This window comes from Megalobrama amblycephala, linkage group LG20 (genome assembly GCF_018812025.1).
Source record: "Megalobrama amblycephala isolate DHTTF-2021 linkage group LG20, ASM1881202v1, whole genome shotgun sequence".
Lineage (NCBI taxonomy): Eukaryota > Metazoa > Chordata > Actinopteri > Cypriniformes > Xenocyprididae > Megalobrama > Megalobrama amblycephala.
The window spans coordinates 34231300-34251744 of NC_063063.1; the positions used below are offsets into that span (position 1 = coordinate 34231300).

Here is a 20445-nt window from a genome sequence, read left to right on the forward strand (position 1 = left end):
TTAACATACCTTCAGATGTTCATGTTTATTTCGCTGTAACTGGTATTAAAGCGGAGGAGAGGATGATCACATGCTTCTCTTTAACTGAGGCGCTAAAGCGATCCGTCACGCCACATTAAACAGCGCCAAAACGGTGTTTATTTTTTGAATCTCATAATAAGATGGACGCTTCATATCATCTTGGAGGAGCTACATATTCTGCTCATTCATCAACTGAAAACAGACTAGACTAATCGATTCTTGGGATTTAAGAATCAATATCGGTTCATAAAAATGAGAATCGATTAAAATCGAGAAATCGATATTTTTTAATCCAGCCCTAACACTTACTTAGCGAGTGCTAGTATGAATGCAATCCGTACATCATCCTACATGTTGACATGTTATCATGTGACCTACGACGTAATAACAAGCGCAAAAACTTAAAAAATATGAGTGACAGGTGCTCTAACACCTCATAGCATACTCATAACTTGACAACCCTAACTAGTGTGGTTTTCCTCAGCGTTAGCACAGAGACGCCGGGACGCTGATCGAAGATCTCACCTGGAGAAGACTGTTGATTTTATACTCGAAAAATATAAGTAGCTTATCACTACTTAAAAATTAAGATTACCCTAATCGCATTGCTCGCCCACCCCAACACTTACAATAATGATGATAAATTCTGACCAATACTTAATTATATTACATACCTGAAAAATAGCTCTCCTTAATTATAGTGTTTTTACAGCAAAATCACAAAACTGTCTAGCGTCTTTATACAGTTTCAAATGTGAGTTTGACTCAAACTTTTGAAAACAGCCGCATCGCTTTTCTCCGCCATGTTCGATTATGACGTATCCTGTGCTGTGGCCTCCTGGGAAGGATGGAATAGAAAAGCATCCATTGATAAACGCTTCAGAATCTGGGTGGAAGCAGTAAACCGTCCGGATTTCAGCTTTGAACCGTTTCTATAGCTCAGAAGTGACACTTTATGAAAGCAATTTATTCATCATAATCAGATTTAAATATCTGCTAAAGGCCGTGATTGACGAACATGAGATTGCTGAGATTACACAATCTTAAAAAATAAAATAAAATAAACATTTAAATAAATAAATACAATAAAAAAAAGTTGTTAATAACACCAGCTTTTATGGCAGAAAAAAAATGAACATCAAAATCAAATATTTTTCTGAGAATTACCCTTATAAAGTGTCTTTTCTCACGAGAATGAATGACAGCTAATCATAAATTCAACACTAATGTTTAATAATGATTCGACAGACACTGGACACATCTCTCGAGTCCCTTTATTTATTGAATTGTTGGATTATGTACAGAGTCATAGAATCTATAGTGTGTAAATGATGAGCTGGACACAGTTTTCATTCTCCGCCGATAATCTTTGGATCTCAGTCATTTTCCTCAAAAGCCAAACAGAAGAAATAAAACTGAACTGAGCGCTTTCACACGCCAAACCTTCATCCCATCATCATCATCACCATCAGCGTGTTTCACATCATCAATTACATTAAAGTGGCTATATGTAAGAATTTTCATGAATCGAAATCTCTTTTATTGCCAATGTGTGAACAGCTTGAAATGAAACTTGAAAAAGAGACATTCCCGAACTTCCTCGGCTGTCATTTAAAGCCTGATTTCTCTGTGAAGGACTCGGGACGTTTTTACCGGGAAAATTAAAACGGTGTAACGGTTCCGCGCGCTCCCGAGAGCCTCTCTAATGCGCTCGATGACTCCTGAAATGAATACTTATTTTTGGTATAATACCAAAAGAGCCATTCTGTACTGTAATGTCAATGTGTCATGCAAACAAACGGGATTAATTCAAACTACTGTCTTAAATATACTTTCTAATCACACTATCATAATTAATGACCTCGTCTGTCGGTGAATCGCAGACATCCACATCACTACGATCGGATGCTGTCATTTTTGTTGTTGAGAGGAAAGCACGCAGCACATATTTACATATTTAATACATATTCGTTTAATACATATTTACATACATATTCATCGCTCTCGCGTCGAGATGTTCGTTAACAGTATATCGCTGCAAATTAAGATATTTCCAAGTCTTTTTACTTGCGAGGAATGAAAAAAAATGTGCCATTTGTCATTAAATCACATTCTCTTGTAGGCGTACGCACGAGCAGAAAGATGCTGGCTGCAGTTCATTTAACGGCCACCGGTGTCACTAATAACAAGGGTTTCTGAATTCTACATATAGCCCCTTTAACATATGGATGGTAATGTTTATATGGTCAGTTATGGGCATTAAAGTAGTCCAAACTTTATTATTACCATCCATTCAAATCTACACTGTACATCTTGAACATGTGACCATCCATACGTCATGTGACCATCCATACGTCATCACTCAACAAACACATTCATCTGTAACTAACGCCAGTGACTGTTTTTCACTCCTGCAGGAGGAAGATGAACATCATCATCATCATCAGCTCTTCTGCTCCATCATAAACCTTCTCCAGGATCTGTACGCACATTTACAAAACAAACCGTACAGAAAACAAATGAACAGTATAAAAATAAATGCAAGCGCTCGTTCCAGAGGACAAAAGGCAAATCAAGTGGAATAAACGCGCTTCCGTACAATGAAAGAACGAGAGTTTGAGTTCGATACTCTCGGGGTCGTTGATGATTAATGGCTTTTCTTAAATTCAAGTCCTTGAAAAAGTCTCACATGATGGAGGGAATGAAACGAAGCTGGAAGGAAAAGGTCCGGGATGATGAGCCGTAGATACAGTAATGTACAGATGAGCTGCTCCCATAATTCCCAGCAGGAGCGGAACGTGACGTCAGAGTGATTATGCAAGCGCCTCGTTCGGTGACAGCTGAGAAACACATGAACGGACGTCAAACAAAAACAACTACTGAGAAAAACAGCTGGAGATTTGAGTCAAATCAATGAAATCAGTGAATAAATGAACCTCAAGAAACATTAAAACAATTAATTAAAACTTTTCATTTTTATTATACAAAAGTGTCATTTAAATTGTCTACAAATGTATAAATCTTCAAACTGTGTCCACAGAGATCACCTCCAGCGTTTCAAGCGATTATGATGTAATGAAGCCTCGTTTACTGAAATCACGTGACTGTGATACACACTCTGAGTCAAAAACAAATGATTCACGAAGCGTGTTCCCGTCATCCGTTTGTTTATATCGTCTCAGAATGAAACTATATTATCGTCCGGCTCTAATCATGAAGATATTATAAACATTAACATCATGATTTTCTGCTCTGTTCTCATAATTCAGTTCAAAGAATGCAAATTTAAAGTCTCACCTGGGATTCAGATCCTAGAAAAGATTCTTGCTTTTCTGTGAAGGAAAAGAGAAAGAGTTCATGAACTGAACACAGACTTCATCTGAATGTAAAACTGCACAAATATTAGACAACAATTTCTGTATATAAGAATACATCTATCAACACTGCACTAGATCAAATTATGTTCTGTGGTAATCTACCCGTCAAAAGTTTGGAATAATTAAGATTTATTAATGTTTCTGACTGAAGTCTCTTCTGCTCACGAGGCGTTATCTGATCAAAATACAGTATAGTGAAATATTATTCCAATATAAATCAGCTGTTTTCTATGTCAATATATTGTATTTTCAGCATCATTACTCCAGTCTTCAGTGTCACATGATCCTTCAGACTTCTCTCAAAAACACTCGTAATTATTCCAAACCGGTGGTGTATGATGAACACGTGACGTTATACAGACTATATGACTGTCGCACAACACTGAAGATACTGATCCAGCGTTTGTCTGCCACACTTACCACATGACCAGAAAATCAGCCTCAGCACTTCCTGTTTCATCACTTCAAAACAAAACGGACAGAACAGAAGAACACAAAGAGAAGCACATGCGAGACAAAAGAGACACGCAAAAGAACAGCAGAACTGGACGTGTGACGCAAAACAAGGAGATTTAATAGAAATAACCCAAAGACATACAGAGAAACAAACTTGAGCAGAAAGATGACATCATGACGAGAGGTAAAAACACTTTACAATAGAGTTACTTGATGAAACCTTATTGTAACGTGTCACCTTTAAAAACACTAGAAGGTGTAAAAGTATAAGTTTAGAGACAGAAGAGGCTTTTCAAATGAGCAGTTTGTGATGGTGTGTCTCTGAGCAGAACTAGTTAAGTGTCTCTTTCAACCTGCTAACTTCACCCAAACCAGCAGCTGTTTTTTCTGGAAGTGCTGATAATGTCAGGCTGACTCTCAGAAGCCTCTCCCAGCATGCAGTGTGTGTTTCAGACGGTCAGATGGCGGTTTCCAGGCGTTTCAAGGGCTTTACCTTTTTCTTGGCCTGCAGCAGCTCCTGGTAGGCACTGGATCTGATGAACCGGCTGTAGGAGTCGCTCTTCATGAGCTTATAGATGTGCTCCTGACGGAAGAAACACATGATGATGATGATGATGATGATGATGATGATGATGATGGGATAATGAACGATCGACCCTCACGCTGTGTTCGGGTCATTTTGAGTTGGAGAGATTTTCTTTTTCCCAAAAATGCTAGTTAAAAACTTACTGACTTCACTCACTTCACTATAAAAACTTCTGGAAAAAAATGTGATAATTTATTTTTATTATTATCTTGTTACACTTGTAGTATGGACTATGTGTACGGAGCGTTCTTTAGAATAATATAATCCAGCTGGAAATCTCCCGGTGAGAGTCATGTGCTGGTGTGTTGAGCATCAGTAGTGTAATACTTAGTTTATAATCAGAATATAGTCACTTAAATAGTCAGGCAGAGCATTAATTTAGTTATTCAAACGTAAGACAGCATAAAAAATAAATAAATAAAGATGTTCCTCAGTGTTCCTCCTCGGCTAAATTCAATTCCACCATCAGTTTTCACACTTTTATGTGAAAAAAGCTTCAAAAATTAAATATTTATTGTGCACTTTAGTTAGATTAATTGAATAAAGTGTGCTGAAATCATTGATCTTGTGCTGCTCTGACTGACAGCTGCTGTGATTATAAAGAGAGAGCGGCGCTCGCTTTCTGTGTCATTCATTCACAAGAAAAGTTATTGTTTTTCATCAGATTTTCTGAGTATTTCATACTTCACATTGACAAAATGTGTTTTTTAAACCTAGTTATTTTATAATGTTTAATATTAAGCAAAAACGAAGTGAAAAACGGCTGATATATGCACAAATAAATGCTACTTTGCCGCCACCTGCTGGTTAAAGTGGTAATTATTGTCTTTTTTATTTTTAAATAAGTATTTTCTATCAAATATTGAATTTCCTACATTTTTAAACATTCGGTTTTACAATGGGGACAATCTCAGAAGGATGAACAAGTAATGTTTGTGGTCATCACATTAAAAATAACATTTGAAGTGCTGGAAAATAATGTGTGTTTGTGTCTAATTACAGATAACAGCGTTTTTAATAGCTTCGTCTTTATTGCAATCAATAAAACTGGTTTATTGGCAAATTAGGTAACTGCATTAAAATATGAATACAACATTAAAAAGTCAACCACTGATGGTTTTGTGTCGATGTACAGCGACTACAGAATGAACAGCTAACAGTTCACCGGAAACGCCCGAGCTGGCTTAACCACAACCAGGAAGTAACCGTGAATATAGTCCATTCTTGGTTAAAAATGACCCACCTACAAAAACTGCTTGTAAATCTCTCATCATGCTGTTATGGTTTTAATCTTTTCATCAGCTTGTTTTCTTTCAGTCAGCACATGTTTTGTGTTTCTCTGTGGATCTGACTGATCGTAGGCCTCCTTAATCTGAGCTCATTTTTTTCAGCTTAATTAGCTTCAGTGAACTGAGGTGCATCAGATCAACGAGGCCTACAGTCAATCAGATCCAAAAATAAATACAAAATCTGTCCTAAGTTGATAAAAAGATTGAATACAACATTTGGTGATGATGCAGCATAATGAGAGATTTGACTAAATTAGGCAAGGGATTTTCAGCACAGACCTGAGCGTCTTCGAAAGCGTATCGGCCGGGATCTTTGACGTTCTGCGTGGTTTTGTCGTAGCTCTTGGAGTCGACGTTGATGGCACTCGGAGCTCCAGGGGCGAGAAACTCCTCCCAGATCTCCTGCACCCTGCTGGGAACCTCACGGATGGGACGCTTCTTCAGCTCCTGAACCGACAGCCAAAACCTGCGCGGACAAAAGCATCACACACCTGACGCTAAAGAGCCTGTGTCCTGAACAGCAAAGACCTGGAAAATGATAGTTTATATGGAACATCCAACTTTACCTGCATTCATCGAGTGCACTCACGAAAAGTGATTTATACGACAGAGCAAATCTCACCTGCTGGACTGTTGATGTGGTAAAGCTGGCATATGAATAAATCTGACTTCAGCTGTATTTAATGATCATGTGTGTTGAGCTCCAGCAGATGGCGCTGCAGAGTTTCACTCATAATAATCATCTTGGAACCGTTTTGTTCCTTTGTGCTCTTTATTTCTTCTCTGTGACCCACAACTAAAGCTGAAGGAACCAGAGCAAATCACTGGTTTACCAGCAAACGTTCTTCTAACGTTCCCACTAAGCTATGAAAATGTTCTCTCAATGTTCAAAACACTAAATGTTTTAAAACGTTTCACTTCATCATTACTTTTTAATGCTCTGAACATTCTGAAACAAGTAGAAACATTTAAAGAACGTTAACCAAACGTCCAACTAAAATGATGTTTTTGTTCCAACGTTTTGAGAACATTATTAAAGGCCAGATAACATTCTATGAACGTTTGTTCATAACGTTGAGAGAACGTTCCCCGTCAGCTGGTTTCATACCTCAGGTTCTCTGAGCTGAACTCAGACTCTAGGAACTTCAGGAACTGCTCTCTCCCGACCGGATCCTTCAGAACCTCGTTGAATCCGAATCCCCAGCGCTTCACCCGCTGCTGCCCGGGCTCCTTACTGAGAGACGGAGACAGAGGACGTTATTCTCCCGTCAAACACTTACGGAGAGGATCGGCGAGCGACACGCACCTGGCCTCCAGCTCCCAGGAAGTGATGTCATCAGTGATCCAGGGGTTCGACGGTTCTGGTGACGTGAAGAACGGATCGTACTCCATATACTGTTCTGAGTAACTCAACAAACTACAGACAGACGCATTAATGATCATTAATAATGATAATAGTAATAATCTGATCAAAAGTGGCAGTAAAGACATTAATAATCGTACAAATGATTATATTTCAAATAAACGCTGTTCTTTTTAACTTCCTGTTCATCAAAGTTTCCACAGCTGTTTTCAACACTGATAATAATCATGTTTCTTGAGCATCAAATCATCATATCAGAATGATTTCTGAAGGATCATGTGACACTGAAGACTGGAGTAATGATGCTGAAAATTCAGCTTTGATCACAGGAATAAATTACACTTTACTATATATTCACATAGAAAACAGCTGATTTACATTATAATAATATTTCACTGTTTTTACTGTATTTTTGATCAAATTAATGAGCAAAAGAGACTCTTTCAAAACTTCTTTCAAGATCTGTAGTTCATAACGAGTCATTTTAACGAGTCCGCTCACCTCTCTGCAACTTTGGACATTTTTAACCGATGTCTGTCGATCTGCGTCTGCCAGTACTGTATCTGAAAGAGATCAGGTGACCGCAGATTAAGCTTTGGTCAGATGATGTTTTTAATTACACAGTTCTATAACTGATGGATCGAAATGACTGAGACGATTCAAACACTCAAAAGATCGGTGCGGAATCAAGAAAGACGTGATGAAGCTTTTCTTTCACACATGAACAAAATATAAACACCAGTAAACTTGACGAGACACAGCAGTGTGTGTGTGTGTGTGTGTGTGTGTGTGTGTGAGTGTGTGTGTGTGTGTGTGTGTGTGTGTGTGTGTGTGTGTGTGTGTGTGTGTGTGTGAGTGTGTGTGTGTGTGTGTGTGTGTGTGTGTGTGTGTGTGTGTGTGTGTGTGAGAGTGTGTGTGTGTGTGTGTGAGTGTGTGTGTGTGTGTGTGTGTGTGTGTGTGTGTGTGTGTGTGTGTGTGTGTGTGTGTGTGTGTGTGTGTGTGTGTGTGTGTGTGTGTGTGTGTGTGAGTGTGTGTGTGCGTGTGTGTGTGTGTGTGCGTGAGTGTGTGTGTGCGCGTGTGTGTGCGCGCGTGTGTGTGTGTGTGTGTGTGTGTGTGTGTGTGTGTGTGTGTGTGTGTGTGTGTGTGTGTGTGTGTGTGTGTGTGTGTGTGTGTGTGTGTGTGTGTGTGTGTGTGTGTGTGTGTGTGCGCGTGTGTGTGTGAGAGTGTGTGTGTGTGTGTGTTTCTCATCATGTGCTGCTCATTAAAACTGTGTCATGAAGATTTAATGTGAAGACGGGCTAATTTTAGTCAGAATTAACTATAAAGCGTGTTCTCATGAATAAGTCACTCGCCGTATCGCTCTGGTTTCTCAGACGCTCTCGTGTCGTGAGGACATTTCATTTTAATTATATCACATGCGTTCATAGTACAGTCATGTTCAAAAACTACTACGTTTTGCATAAAAACAGGTGGATGGAAACAGCTGACGAGGCGTGTGTGTGTGTGTGTGTGTGTGTGTGTGTGTGTGTGTGTGTGTCACCTGGTTCCGCAGCTCGTCCTCTGTGGGCTCTTTGACCTCCGGTGTGGCCGTGTGAGTCGGACTGTGGCTGCGGATGTCGTTCTGTAAGCCGTACACTGACTGCAGACACACACAGACACTGCAGATCAACAGTCTCAATGACACACAGTTTCTTCAAGTGTTTATGCACCAATATTTGACAGAGACGGACTGTATTACTGACGTCATCTATTCACATTTACCTGCAACAACACGTGCAGTAAACTGTGGCACTTTTCATATAAGTCAGATGATCTCTTTCTGACCAGAATAAAAGTGTTGAGTGGACGAGACTTATACATGATGTGTGTGTGTGTGTGTGTGTGTGTGTGTGTGTGTGTTTACCTTCCGTGTTTTGTGCGGCTGCTTCATCCGGGAGGATTTCTTTATGTCGGCTTCAGTTGTGTTCACACAGCCAGGCTGCAAGAGTTTCAGACGGTTTAAAGACTCTTAAATCATTACAGGATTCAGTTTGTCATCGTTGAGACTGAGGTGTGTAACAGCAGTGAAGAAATCTGAACATCAAATGATGATATTATAATTTACACTCTTCAGAGGTCATGCAGAACTGAATCACCGTCAGTAAATCTGACCCCGACAGAAACGAGCTTCATAACTTCATGTTTTCCGTGTGTGTGTGTGTGTGTGTGTGTGTGTGTGTGTGTGTGTGTGTGTGTGTGTGTGTGTGTGTGTGTGTGTGTGTGTGATCTCACCACCGGTCTGTGAACGTCCCAGAAGGCCCGCTCCTGACTGTCCAGGATCTTCCGCTCAATCTTGTCCCGTTTCTTGTCCACTCTGACAGGAGAGAAACACAATCACACACACTGATTTGAGTGTCAGAGGTTAGAGTTAATCACGACTGACCTGAGATCTGACCACTTACTTCGCTTGTGCTTCTGCCTGCATAAATATAAACTCCCATTTCCGTGCAAAAGCTCGCTGTAGTCTCGCCAAACTCTCCTGTGACACACACACACACACACACACACACAATATCTGCCATGAGTTTGATGCTTTATTCCATTAATCCTGTTTATTGACAGTGAGACGGGTGAGAACACTAAAAATGTTAAGTGGGATTTTCATTAATCCATATCAACAGATAAGAGAGACGCTTACAGCTTCATAATCGGCCAACTCCAGACGAGCTTTATTTTGCATGGTTCGTTTACAGAGGTACACGGCTGCAGAGAGAGAGAGAGAGAGAGAGATCATGTGATCAGTGTCTGTCTTCAGCAGCAGCACTGACACTGAACAGATGTTTATCTGCATCTGTTGGTCTGTGTTTGTTTTGACAGAACATTCACATTCCAGCAGGACAGTAAACCAGCTTTACGTTAGTAACGTTAAATACGTTCAGACGCATAAACGTGATTTAGAGCAGCGGTTCTCAAGCAGGGGTCAGCAGGGGTCAGCACACTTCCAAAGGGCCGCTAGACGACCTCAATGACTAAAAATAAGACAAAAGAAGCAATAAAATAAACAAAACATCTAAAAAAGAATGTTTTTTTCTTATTTTAATTAATTCCTGCAACATTTATGAACTGACCCTGACTCATGGAAAACCTGCATATAGAGTTATTTCTAGACCTGGAAAAGTCATGGAAATGAATAAAATTCTTAAAAAGTGATGGAATATATACTGTATATATCTTTGGATTACCTTCATTTCATCTGATTAATGAACTATCATATCAGGTAATTAATTAGATGTCATTAACGGACAGGTGTAATTAAAAGCTGGAGTGTGTGTGACTCTCTCTGAACATCAAGCACAGTGTGTTGATCGATTGTTCTGATGTGGTCCGACACTTTCTCTTGTTTCAGGACACCAGCGCTCAAGAACAGCAGCGGAGATCACATGGGTCCATCAGAGGAGGAGTGTGAGTGTGTGTGTGTGTGTGTGTGTGTGTGTGTGTGTGTGTGTGTGTGTGTGTGTGTGTGTGTGTGACTGTGAGTGTGTGTGTGTGTGTGTGTGTGTGTGTGTGTGTGTGTGTGTTCTTACCATAGTCAGTGTTTTCTGGCTCCCAGCAGTTTGACGGCCAGAAGTATGGAGTCTGAGATCAACAGAAACAGAAGCACTCATCAACTGTCTTCATTACAGATCTCTTACACACATGACTGTCCTGAACATACAGTCCAGCTGAACATCTGACCACATCTAGTTTCACCTGCTGAACAACATGTGACGCACAGAATCCTCTAGAATCTCACTGGAGAATTAAGATTCACTGGAATAACCAGACCTGCTCATTACCGTTCAGCATATAGCCAATATCAATGACATCATGAATATGAATCAGAATATTGAATGACAATGAATATAAAAATTATATGAAAATGTATCAGAAAATGAATGACATGAATGTATATGAATATGAATATGAATGGCAATGAATATGGCAATTAAAATTCACAAATTCACAAATATGAATCTCCATCAGAATATGAATATGCATCTGAATGACATAATAAATGACTATTAATCACAATTTGAATGACATCATGTTTCATCATGTTCATATTCACGAAATGAGATCGACGGTTCTTGGTCTCAGACGGTCATGAGGTTCTCAGCCAATCACGTGAGAGAATCTCAGCGTCTCACCTGAAACCGGTAGAAGGTTCCGTCGTCCTTCAGCATGAGGACGTGGTCTGATATAGGGAAGAAATAACCGTGAGCGGCCATCAGCGTCCCCAGATGAAGAGCCTCCACTGCAACACACACACACACACACACACACACACACACACACACACACACACACACACACACTGTATTTAATGGAGCAGCTCTTTGATCCGTCTCTCTCTCAGAGATGAAAGGTCTGTGTGGGACGAACTTCTTCATTTTAACTGGAGACACTTGAGATGTTTCAGATGAATCTGCTGATGTCCTTCACCCGTCTCGTCTCAGGGATTGCTCTTCCTGGAGTCGTTACAGATTTCAGAGCAATAAATGAACTCTGTTCGAGTAAATAAAGCTGCTCAGCTCAATAACACAAAGAAATAAAAGTTCATCCTAAAATAAAAGCGCATCATATCCTCTCCCTCACAGACCAGCACAAAAGATGTTTAGCAGAAAACAACTTCTGAACGCTCAGAATTTTTGGATGAATTATTCCTTATTACTGCATTCCCCTTCTGTCAGATCGGCAGTCCTCAGACTTTTTGACTCTCATTCTTCACTAAAATATTCAGATAACTAAATAATTAGAATTAAAATAATTAAATTCCAGAAGTTTTAAGATCTGAATAAGGAGATCTTATTCTCTTTAACCAATGAATGCGTCACATTTACAGATTTTAAGATTTCAAAATATTTTTACTCACAATTTCTACCGGATTAATTATTTTAGAGCTTAGCATCACTAGTAAAACACATGTTCATTATAAAACGCCTATGCCATTAATATTTGATAAATGTGCATGACTTTTTCAGGTCTAGAAATCACACTTTTATATACAGTACAGTCCAAAAGTTTGGAACCACTAAGATTTTTAATGTTTTTAAAAGAAGTTTCGTCTGCTCACCAAGGCTACATTTATTTAATTAAAAATACAGTAAAAAACAGTAATATTGTGAAATATTATTACAATTTAAAATAACTGTTTTCTATTTGAATATATTTGACAAAGTAATTTATTCCTGTGATCAAAGCTGAATTTTCAGCATCATTACTCCAGTCTTCAGTGTCACATGATCCTTCAGAAATCATTCTAATATGCTGATCTGCTGCTCAAGAAACATTTAATGTGTACAATTGTACAAAATATTTGTGTACAATATTTTTTTTCAGGATTATTTGATGAATAGAAAGTTCAAAAGAACAGTGTTTATCTGAAATCTAATCTTTTGTAACATTATAAATGTCTTTACTGCCACTTTTGATTGATTTAATGCATCCTTGCTGAATAAAAGTATTCATTTCTTTAATTTCTTTTCAAAAAAAAAAAATAAAAATTCTTACTGACCCCAAACTTTTGAACGGTAGTGTATAATGCTACAGAAGCTTTGTATTTCAGATAAATGCTGTTCTTTTGAACTTTCTATTCATCAAGGAATCCTGAAAAAAAATTGTACACAACTGTTTTCAACATTGAAAATAATCATAAATGTTTCTTGAGCAGCAGATCAGCATATTAGAATGATTTCTGAAGGATCATGTGACACTGAAGACTGGAGTAACGATGCTGAAAATTCAGCTTTGATCACAGGAATAAATTACTTTGTCAAATATATTCAAATAGTACACAGTTATTTTAAATTGTAATAATATTTCACAATATTACTGTTTTTTACTGTATTTTTAATTAAATAAATGTAGCCTTGGTGAGCAGACAAAACTTCTTTTAAAAACATTAAAAATCTTAGTGGTTCCAAACTTTTGGACTGTACTGTATATATATATATATATATATATATATATATATATATATATATATATATAAAATATATTTTATTTTCCAAGCCTGTGAGAATACTGGTTCTTCAAAGACAACAAAACAGGGTTGAGGGTTGAATATCTTGAAAATATACATAAAATAAATATATTTTAAATAATGACATTTTTTTAATAATATTTTATAATATTACTTTTATAATATATATTTTTTAATATTTTAATATAATTTTTTTTAATATTCATTTTGTTGTTGTTGTTGTTGTTTTAGCTTATTTTAATGCTTGTTTTGAGAGTGTTGAGATCCACTGATCCAGGGTCTGCAGGATTTTCTCTACTAGAGTCTCAGCGCTCTCCTGAAGACGTGAAGATCTCTCAGAGGAACTGCACATCTGCTTCTCCACGAGGTCACAGAGACACAGGAAGACAGAGTCTGGCCTTGAGTCTCGAGAGACATTCCCATAATGCACTCACAGTGAAGCAGAACCTGAGCCGAACCAGAACCCGAGAGAGGCGTCGCTCGCGTCAGCTGGTCATGTGTGTCCTCTGGATGTAAAACAGAGGCTGATTTCATGAAGGTCACGTCAAGCTAAAAACAAATCAAGCTGAAATCAATGCAGCTCGGTGGATGTAAATGCCAGCGTTTGATTTCCTCCTCCAGCCGTTTATTTACTGCCGTCACCTTCGGCAACCCTAATTAAATAACGAGAAACGCTCTCAACGATCTGCCAGCCTAACGAGTTTAACGCGGTAAACGGGTTTGTGTGACACCGGCTGATCGTATTTCAGAAGTCTTACTGTACCTTGATCTTCAATGTTCAGGTTCTTCTGCATCCACTGGACAATATCAGAGCCTGAAAAACAGAAGATGACACACACAGAGAGGCTCTTTAGTGCATCAAACACTGAATTCATTCAGATACATTTACATTTATGCACTTTTTATCCGAATTAACTGCAATCGTTCATCCTCATGTTAACTGACGGCCCGAAGCAGCAGCTCTCACCTTCATGTTTGTTTCAGGACACAAATCATTCAGGTAATGATGCCTCATTACCTCGGGAACAGGCGCAGCCGCATGGGAAGCACGAGCCGGTGTTTGAGGAAAGTAGGTTTTGGGGGCAGCCGGTGCGAGGGCTTGTCAAACCCAGTGAGTTTGGGGAGATTTTGTGTCTTGCGGAGGCTTGCAGAAAGAAACCCGAGAGACGCGCGTGTCTGAAAGAGCTCTTCAGGGACGGCAGAAATAAGAGCATCCTGTTTTTAATTGAAACAGTGATTCGGACAGAGAGCGTGTCCTGATAACGTCCTCTGAAGGACACCGATCGAGATCAGCTTCACCGTCTCTCAGCTGGAGAAAGTAGAACAAGATTCAAAATGACTTTAATCCCTGTTCCTGATCTTATTGTGAAAGTATGCAAGCTTGTTTGTGATTTTTTTATCTGAAGGATATAAACTTGCAATTCTGATTTTTTTCTCAAGTTTCTCTCTCACAATTATGAGAATTTTGTTTCTTGCAGTTTAGAGTTTTTATCTATGGAAGCGACAAGAAAAATAAGAAAAAATCTTGCTTTGGTAAATCATAATTTTGACTTAGTATTTTGACTTTACAAGTCATTTTTTCTGACTAATTATGTCAGTTCAACTTAATTTTATCTTTTTATCTCATACTTAATGACTTTAAGTTAAAATTTTAACTAATTGCCATAATTTTGACTTTTTATTCTCATAATTTTGACTAAGTATGTCATAATTTTGTCATTTAAGTTGTGCTGCTTCATATTTTTGTGGAAATCATCATACATTTTATTTTTCAGGATTCTCTGAGGAATGGAAAGTTAACAGCATTTATTTGATCTTTTGTCACATTGTATCTTCTGATCAATTTAATGCATCCTTGTTGAATAAAAGTATTCATTTCTTTTTTTTGTTTTAAATTGTGATTGTAAAATGTTTGAACATCAGTATATATCACAATAAAACTGAAGTCATGCAAATCCATTGATTTAAGAAAGAGCAGCTCGTACAACTGAATTATTTTAATTTTAATGATTTAGTTCTTTGTTTTAATCTCTGGACACTTCAAGTTTCTGTAAACTAAAAAACATTGAGAACAAACATCCTTAAAGCAGATGAACCACTGATGTTTTTATCTGAAGTGACTTACAAATGAGCCACAATCTTCATGAAACACAATGAAAGAGCTGAAGCTAAACTAGATACTGGAGAAACGCAGAAAAGAAGAGAAAGAGGACTTTACATGAAAAGTGTAATGACAGACGCCTGAAGGAAACTCGCAGTGACACAAGAACGCACGAGGTTCAACAGGACGAGCAAATATTCTGCGATTGTGTACTTGTGTGTGTTTCTGGCCTTAAAACCTGGAGTGTGTGTCTTGAGTTTCTCACACACATGAGCAGCAACACCAGCTGTTCCCAGCAGCTAAATTTATACTCTTTTAATTATCGCTCTGTCTGTCTCAGAGCAGCGGGTCCATATGGATCTCACTCACTCAAACACTCGCCCTACTTCTGATTCTCTCCCTCCATTCTCACTTCTGCTCATTATTGTGTGTCTTTGTTGTTCTTTTTGTGGAGTCTTAGGAGGATTTAGTGTGGAATGTGTGCGTTTGGACGCAAAGCATCACAGATTTCACTATAGATGAGGCCAATGTCACACTGAGAGGCGCTCCGATTGATTTCTGTGTTGGCGGCACAACATGTCACTGCTCCTGTCGGACGATTTTAAAGTTGGAGGAGAAAATGAGAGGGAGTTTTCCACGGTACATCTGATTACGTCACGCGTGACCTTTCCAACATCACAGAGCAGTGCAAGATGAGCATTTGTGATTAAAAAGTATATAATGTTTATTTTTTTAGAAAATGGCCGATGGTTTCTCTAGATGAGACTCTTATTCCTCGTCTGGGATCATGTAGAGCTCTTTGAAGCTGCACTGAAACTGACATTTGGACCTTCAACCCGTTGAACCCCAGTGAAGTCCACTATATGGAGAAAAACCCTGTGTGTTTTCCTCAATTTCTTTTCCACTGAAGAAAGAAAGACATGAACATCTTGGATGACATGGAGAGAGTAAATTATCAGGAGATTTTATTTCTGAAGTGAACTAATCCTTTAACATGTTTCAGAAGCACATGTGTTTACAAACAGAGCGAGCGAGTGAACGAGTGAGTGCACTACACAGTGTACTTCAAGTGTTCCTCTGTTCCTCTGTCCTCTACATCCCAGAATACCACAAGTGTTTGAAGTGTTTGAAGTGTTTCGGCTGCGGTTTCTACATTTCAGATGTCGTTTATTGAAGATGCTTATGTAAGACACTCGATTACATAACGGCAGGAACAGCAGAGGAGGATCTGAACTGAACTGAATGTCTCACACAGAACTTTCTGGGGCTTTTCATCATCATCATCATCATCATCTCAATGCTGTTCTCCCATGATGCATCAGATCTGTGGGTCCTAATTAATGCATTTATAAAATAAAGCCTGTGGGCTGATTCTCAGAGAAACAAGAACTGATGAAATGATGCACCTTAAATTCAGTGTAAGTCCCTTTGGATAAAAGCGTAAATGTAAACGCATTCATGTGAACGCAAACACACCCTGAGCGCCGACTCTCAATTCCTCTTTCAACTCTTTCAATTCCCAAAATGAGAACTTTAGGTTAGTAATGAGAAAGAACGACTGGAGCACTTCAGTGTTTCTGTAGCTCTGGTCGTGTAAAAGAGCTGCGAGGCGGTGAGAGCGAGTAAATAATGACGGGAACGATTCTCTCTCTCTCTCTCGGCTCGATGTAAATGCCAAAACATGTTTGGAGGCCGCAGGACCGGCAGCTCTATCGAGCACGTCTCTTTCAAGCAGACGTCTGACAGATCCGTCTCTCTTTGCTCATGCTAGCGTCCAGCCGTGACCTCTCTTCAAAGCCCGCGGCATTGTTTGATGGCTCCGGTCTCTGTTTGTCCTCATCTGAGCAGCTCCTGTCAGTCCTCGGGTATTCTGGGATCGGTGTTTGGACTGTGGGACGGTTTCCTCATTAGCGTTCGCGCGTCTCCTCGGGAATCTCTGCAAACAGCTCTAACCGCGAGACTCGAGGACTATAAAAAGGTTTCTGTCACTGTCAGAGTCTCATTTATTCATGAACCATCAAAGATTCAGAGTTTCTCATGAGCCGCAGACTCGATTCATATCACAGCAACAGTTCATATAATAATATACATTTAATAATATACATAATATAATATACATATACTGTTAGGAATGAGTTTGTGTTCATCAAACCACACAGAAAAATAACATATAAAGAGAAAATAATAAAATGAGATGAAGTACACTTTCATTTGTAAAGTATTCACTGGACCTTATTTACATATATACTCATATTTACAAATAAACAAATAATTTATATTTTATAATTTATGTGTATACATAAATATAAATGTGTGTATTTATTGATTTATTTATACATTTATAAATAAATTATTTATTCATGTGTATAAATATAATAATATTGAAAAAATAAATATAATAATATTATTATTATTTAAAAATGAGTATATAGGTATATTTATTTAATTATATACTGTATATATTTATTTACTTATATATTTATGTGTTTATATGTGAATATAAATGTCTGTATGTATTTATAAATATAAATTAATTAATAAATATTTATGTTTGTATATGTAAATAAAAATGTGTGTATTTTATTTATGTGTATATGTGAAAACAAATATATTTGTGTGTGTATACATATATATATATATGTGTATAAATATGTATGTGTATATTTTTATTTATAAATCAATATTTATTTATGTGTGTATATAAATATAGACGTGTATATACTGTATATTTATTTATTTATATGGATATAAATATGTCTGTGTATACATTTATTTATTATATATATATTTATTAATAAAATATAAATGTGTATCTTTTTATTTACTTATTTATAAATATTTATTTATTATGCATCTGTAAATTACATATATAATTTACAGACAAACACAAACATAAATAAATATAAATATATAAAAATAAATAAATACATTTATAGATAGATAGATAGATAAAGACACATATTAATAAATAAAAACAAAAGAAATGTTGTGTATAAGTTAGATGAAGCTCTGGATCATGGATTTATGAAGGAATGATCATCTGAACACACCTGAAAACACACTGGGAATCTTGGACAGAAAGCTCTTGACGGTCCGGATGGGAATCCCGTTCTTTTCGTCCTGCATGCGAGCGATGATGTCTTCCATCTGAGAGCGGGAAGAGAGCGAGAGAGATCAGCTTCACAGCCTGACGTCTGGAACAATCACAGTAATTACATGCTTCATAATTAGCCTCCTATTCTGTGTAATTACGCTTAATTTCTGTGTGATTAAACATAGTGTTGTACTCGCATTCACTCTCACTCTTGACAGCACAGACTCTAAACCTGCTCCGCAGCAGCACACACACACACACACACACACACACATCCATCATGATCTACACACACATTAATATTCACAAACACAAAGATGACTTTCTAGGGGTTTGTTCACTGTTTAAACTCTCACACCTCACAGCCGCTCGCAGGGCTGAAAATCCCTCTTAATCTTCCAAAACAAAATGACATTTGGGATGCTGAGAGACTCCAGGGGGCGGAGTTAAGCCAGCAGCAGGTGTGACGCTCCGATTGGCTGGCACTCTGCCGGACGGAGCCGTTTGATTGGTTTGGCTCTCACACAAACTCACACTCCAGCCAAGAAGTGACTGAAGAAACAAACTGAATCTTGCTGTAAAGCGTTACCAATTTAACATTTGCTCTTCTGAGAAAACAACCCATCATCTCTCATCCAGAAATGTGTCCAAATGCTTGACCAATCAGCATGCATGATGTCATTTTGACAGCTAAACTTCTGTAATCTCACAGAAATACTGAGATGAATGAACTCGTCAGAGAGAGACCGGCGTCGGTCAGAGCGTCCGAGAGGAGAAAACAAGTTCACTCGCTTGTGTCTCCTGCTCTCGACCCCGAGCAGATTCTCCTCTCCATCCGAGAGCGTCTTTTGATGCTCAAACACACAGATCACACTTCAGACTGATGCACTGCACTGGTCAGACACTAGAAACGGACAGAACTCAGACTAGAGAGACAGCAAACGTCAGTCTAGTGACTTATAAAGCTTAAAAACTCACAATACTGATGAAAGCTGAGAGCGACAGTGATTTCTCATGATTAGACAGTCTGATGACGGACAGAAAGGATCTCAGTCGAGCTCTGTGGAATAATCCAGCGTATGAAGCACATTTACACTGTCAATCATTCAGGTGATTTATAGCAAAATGTGTGTTTAAAGAGCAAAAAAACACAAATTAATTGAATGGGTTGAATTAATTAAGGGAATACATGAACTGATATAAAATAAATACCTTGAAATGCAATGTGGATAAAAGCGTCTGACAGATGCATGAATGTAAACATTAACAATTACAGGAATGATAATGCATCACAGTATTCAATGAGACAAAAAATGAGATATTTATATAAAGTTGCATGTATAATTATGTCTAACTTCATCCATCAAATCTCAACTGTCTGTTTATGTCGTCTCAGACTGTAACTATATTATCATCCAGCTCTAATGTGACTATAAGATATTATAAACATTAACACATGATTCTCTGTAAAGCTGCTTTGAAACAATGTGTATTGTTAAAAAAAGGGACATATCTCACACACACACACACACACACACACACACACATCTGATTTGTGTGTCGTTGCGTGTTGAAATGCATCAGACCGGCAATTCAAGCGTGAATCTCTTCTACAGTCACGATGGGAAAACAGTCTGAAGAAAAACTTAACAACTAGTTAGTTAAAGTTAAGTCAGTTAAACTGGTGACATGTTTGTGGAAGCGTCAGAAATGATCTTTTCCATTAAAGAGCACTGACTTTGAAATTGAATTCAAGATAAAAGGGCCAAAATAAACCGTAATCTATGACAGCTGTCGTGATTAATGTGACATGAGAAAATAAATGAAAGCGTCGACTGCGGCGTTACATTGAGATCTGCTCACGTTGCATCATCAGATCATGTGTTTTTGCGGTGTTGAGCATTATAACCAATCACACTGTTGAGCACATGAACGCAGCGACCAATCAGAGGCGTTTCGATTAGTCACCGCTGAATTCTGCTCTCAGATTCCCGTCATAAACAACAAATACATACTCTCTCTCTCTCTCTCGCGAACTTTTTCTAGTTCATAAAAATCATGATTTCCCATGTGACAGTGGCCTTTCCGTGTGTCTCCCCGGAGGAGCTGTATAATTAAGAATGAGGCTGATGAACGCTAACGGAACGAGTCTGTTAC

At 38.2% G+C, this 20445-nt stretch overlaps 1 protein-coding gene and 1 long non-coding RNA gene across 5 annotated transcripts in view; one reads left to right on the top strand and one right to left on the bottom strand.

Annotated features, from left to right (window-relative positions):
- Positions 1–1277: 1277 nt before the first annotated feature.
- The window catches only part of rgs7b (regulator of G protein signaling 7b), a 31038-nt gene continuing 11870 nt past the window's right edge, over positions 1278–20445 (bottom strand). For 2 of the 4 annotated variants that reach the window (XM_048169890.1, XM_048169889.1), the window contains exons 3-16: positions 18245–18341; positions 13857–13907; positions 11259–11365; positions 10656–10707; positions 9770–9834; positions 9534–9610; positions 9364–9445; positions 8996–9070; positions 8633–8731; positions 7594–7655; positions 7036–7146; positions 6838–6963; positions 6009–6195; positions 4312–4437 (exon numbers count right to left, since the gene is read on the bottom strand). In XM_048169890.1, coding sequence (XP_048025847.1) covers positions 4312–4437; positions 6009–6195; positions 6838–6963; positions 7036–7146; positions 7594–7655; positions 8633–8731; positions 8996–9070; positions 9364–9445; positions 9534–9610; positions 9770–9834; positions 10656–10707; positions 11259–11365; positions 13857–13907; positions 18245–18341 — 1317 coding nt within the window. Of the gene's footprint in view, positions 2862–2888; positions 3229–3318; positions 3354–4311; positions 4438–6008; positions 6196–6837; positions 6964–7035; positions 7147–7593; positions 7656–8632; positions 8732–8995; positions 9071–9363; positions 9446–9533; positions 9611–9769; positions 9835–10655; positions 10708–11258; positions 11366–13856; positions 13908–18244; positions 18342–20445 lie in introns of those variants that run through there. The other 2 variants (XM_048169891.1, XM_048169892.1) reach the window with 2 other exon arrangements.
- LOC125255008 lies at positions 3827–11231 on the top strand. Its single transcript, XR_007181811.1, has 3 exons — positions 3827–4038; positions 10478–10533; positions 10755–11231. It is a non-coding gene; the product is annotated as an uncharacterized LOC125255008 (long non-coding RNA).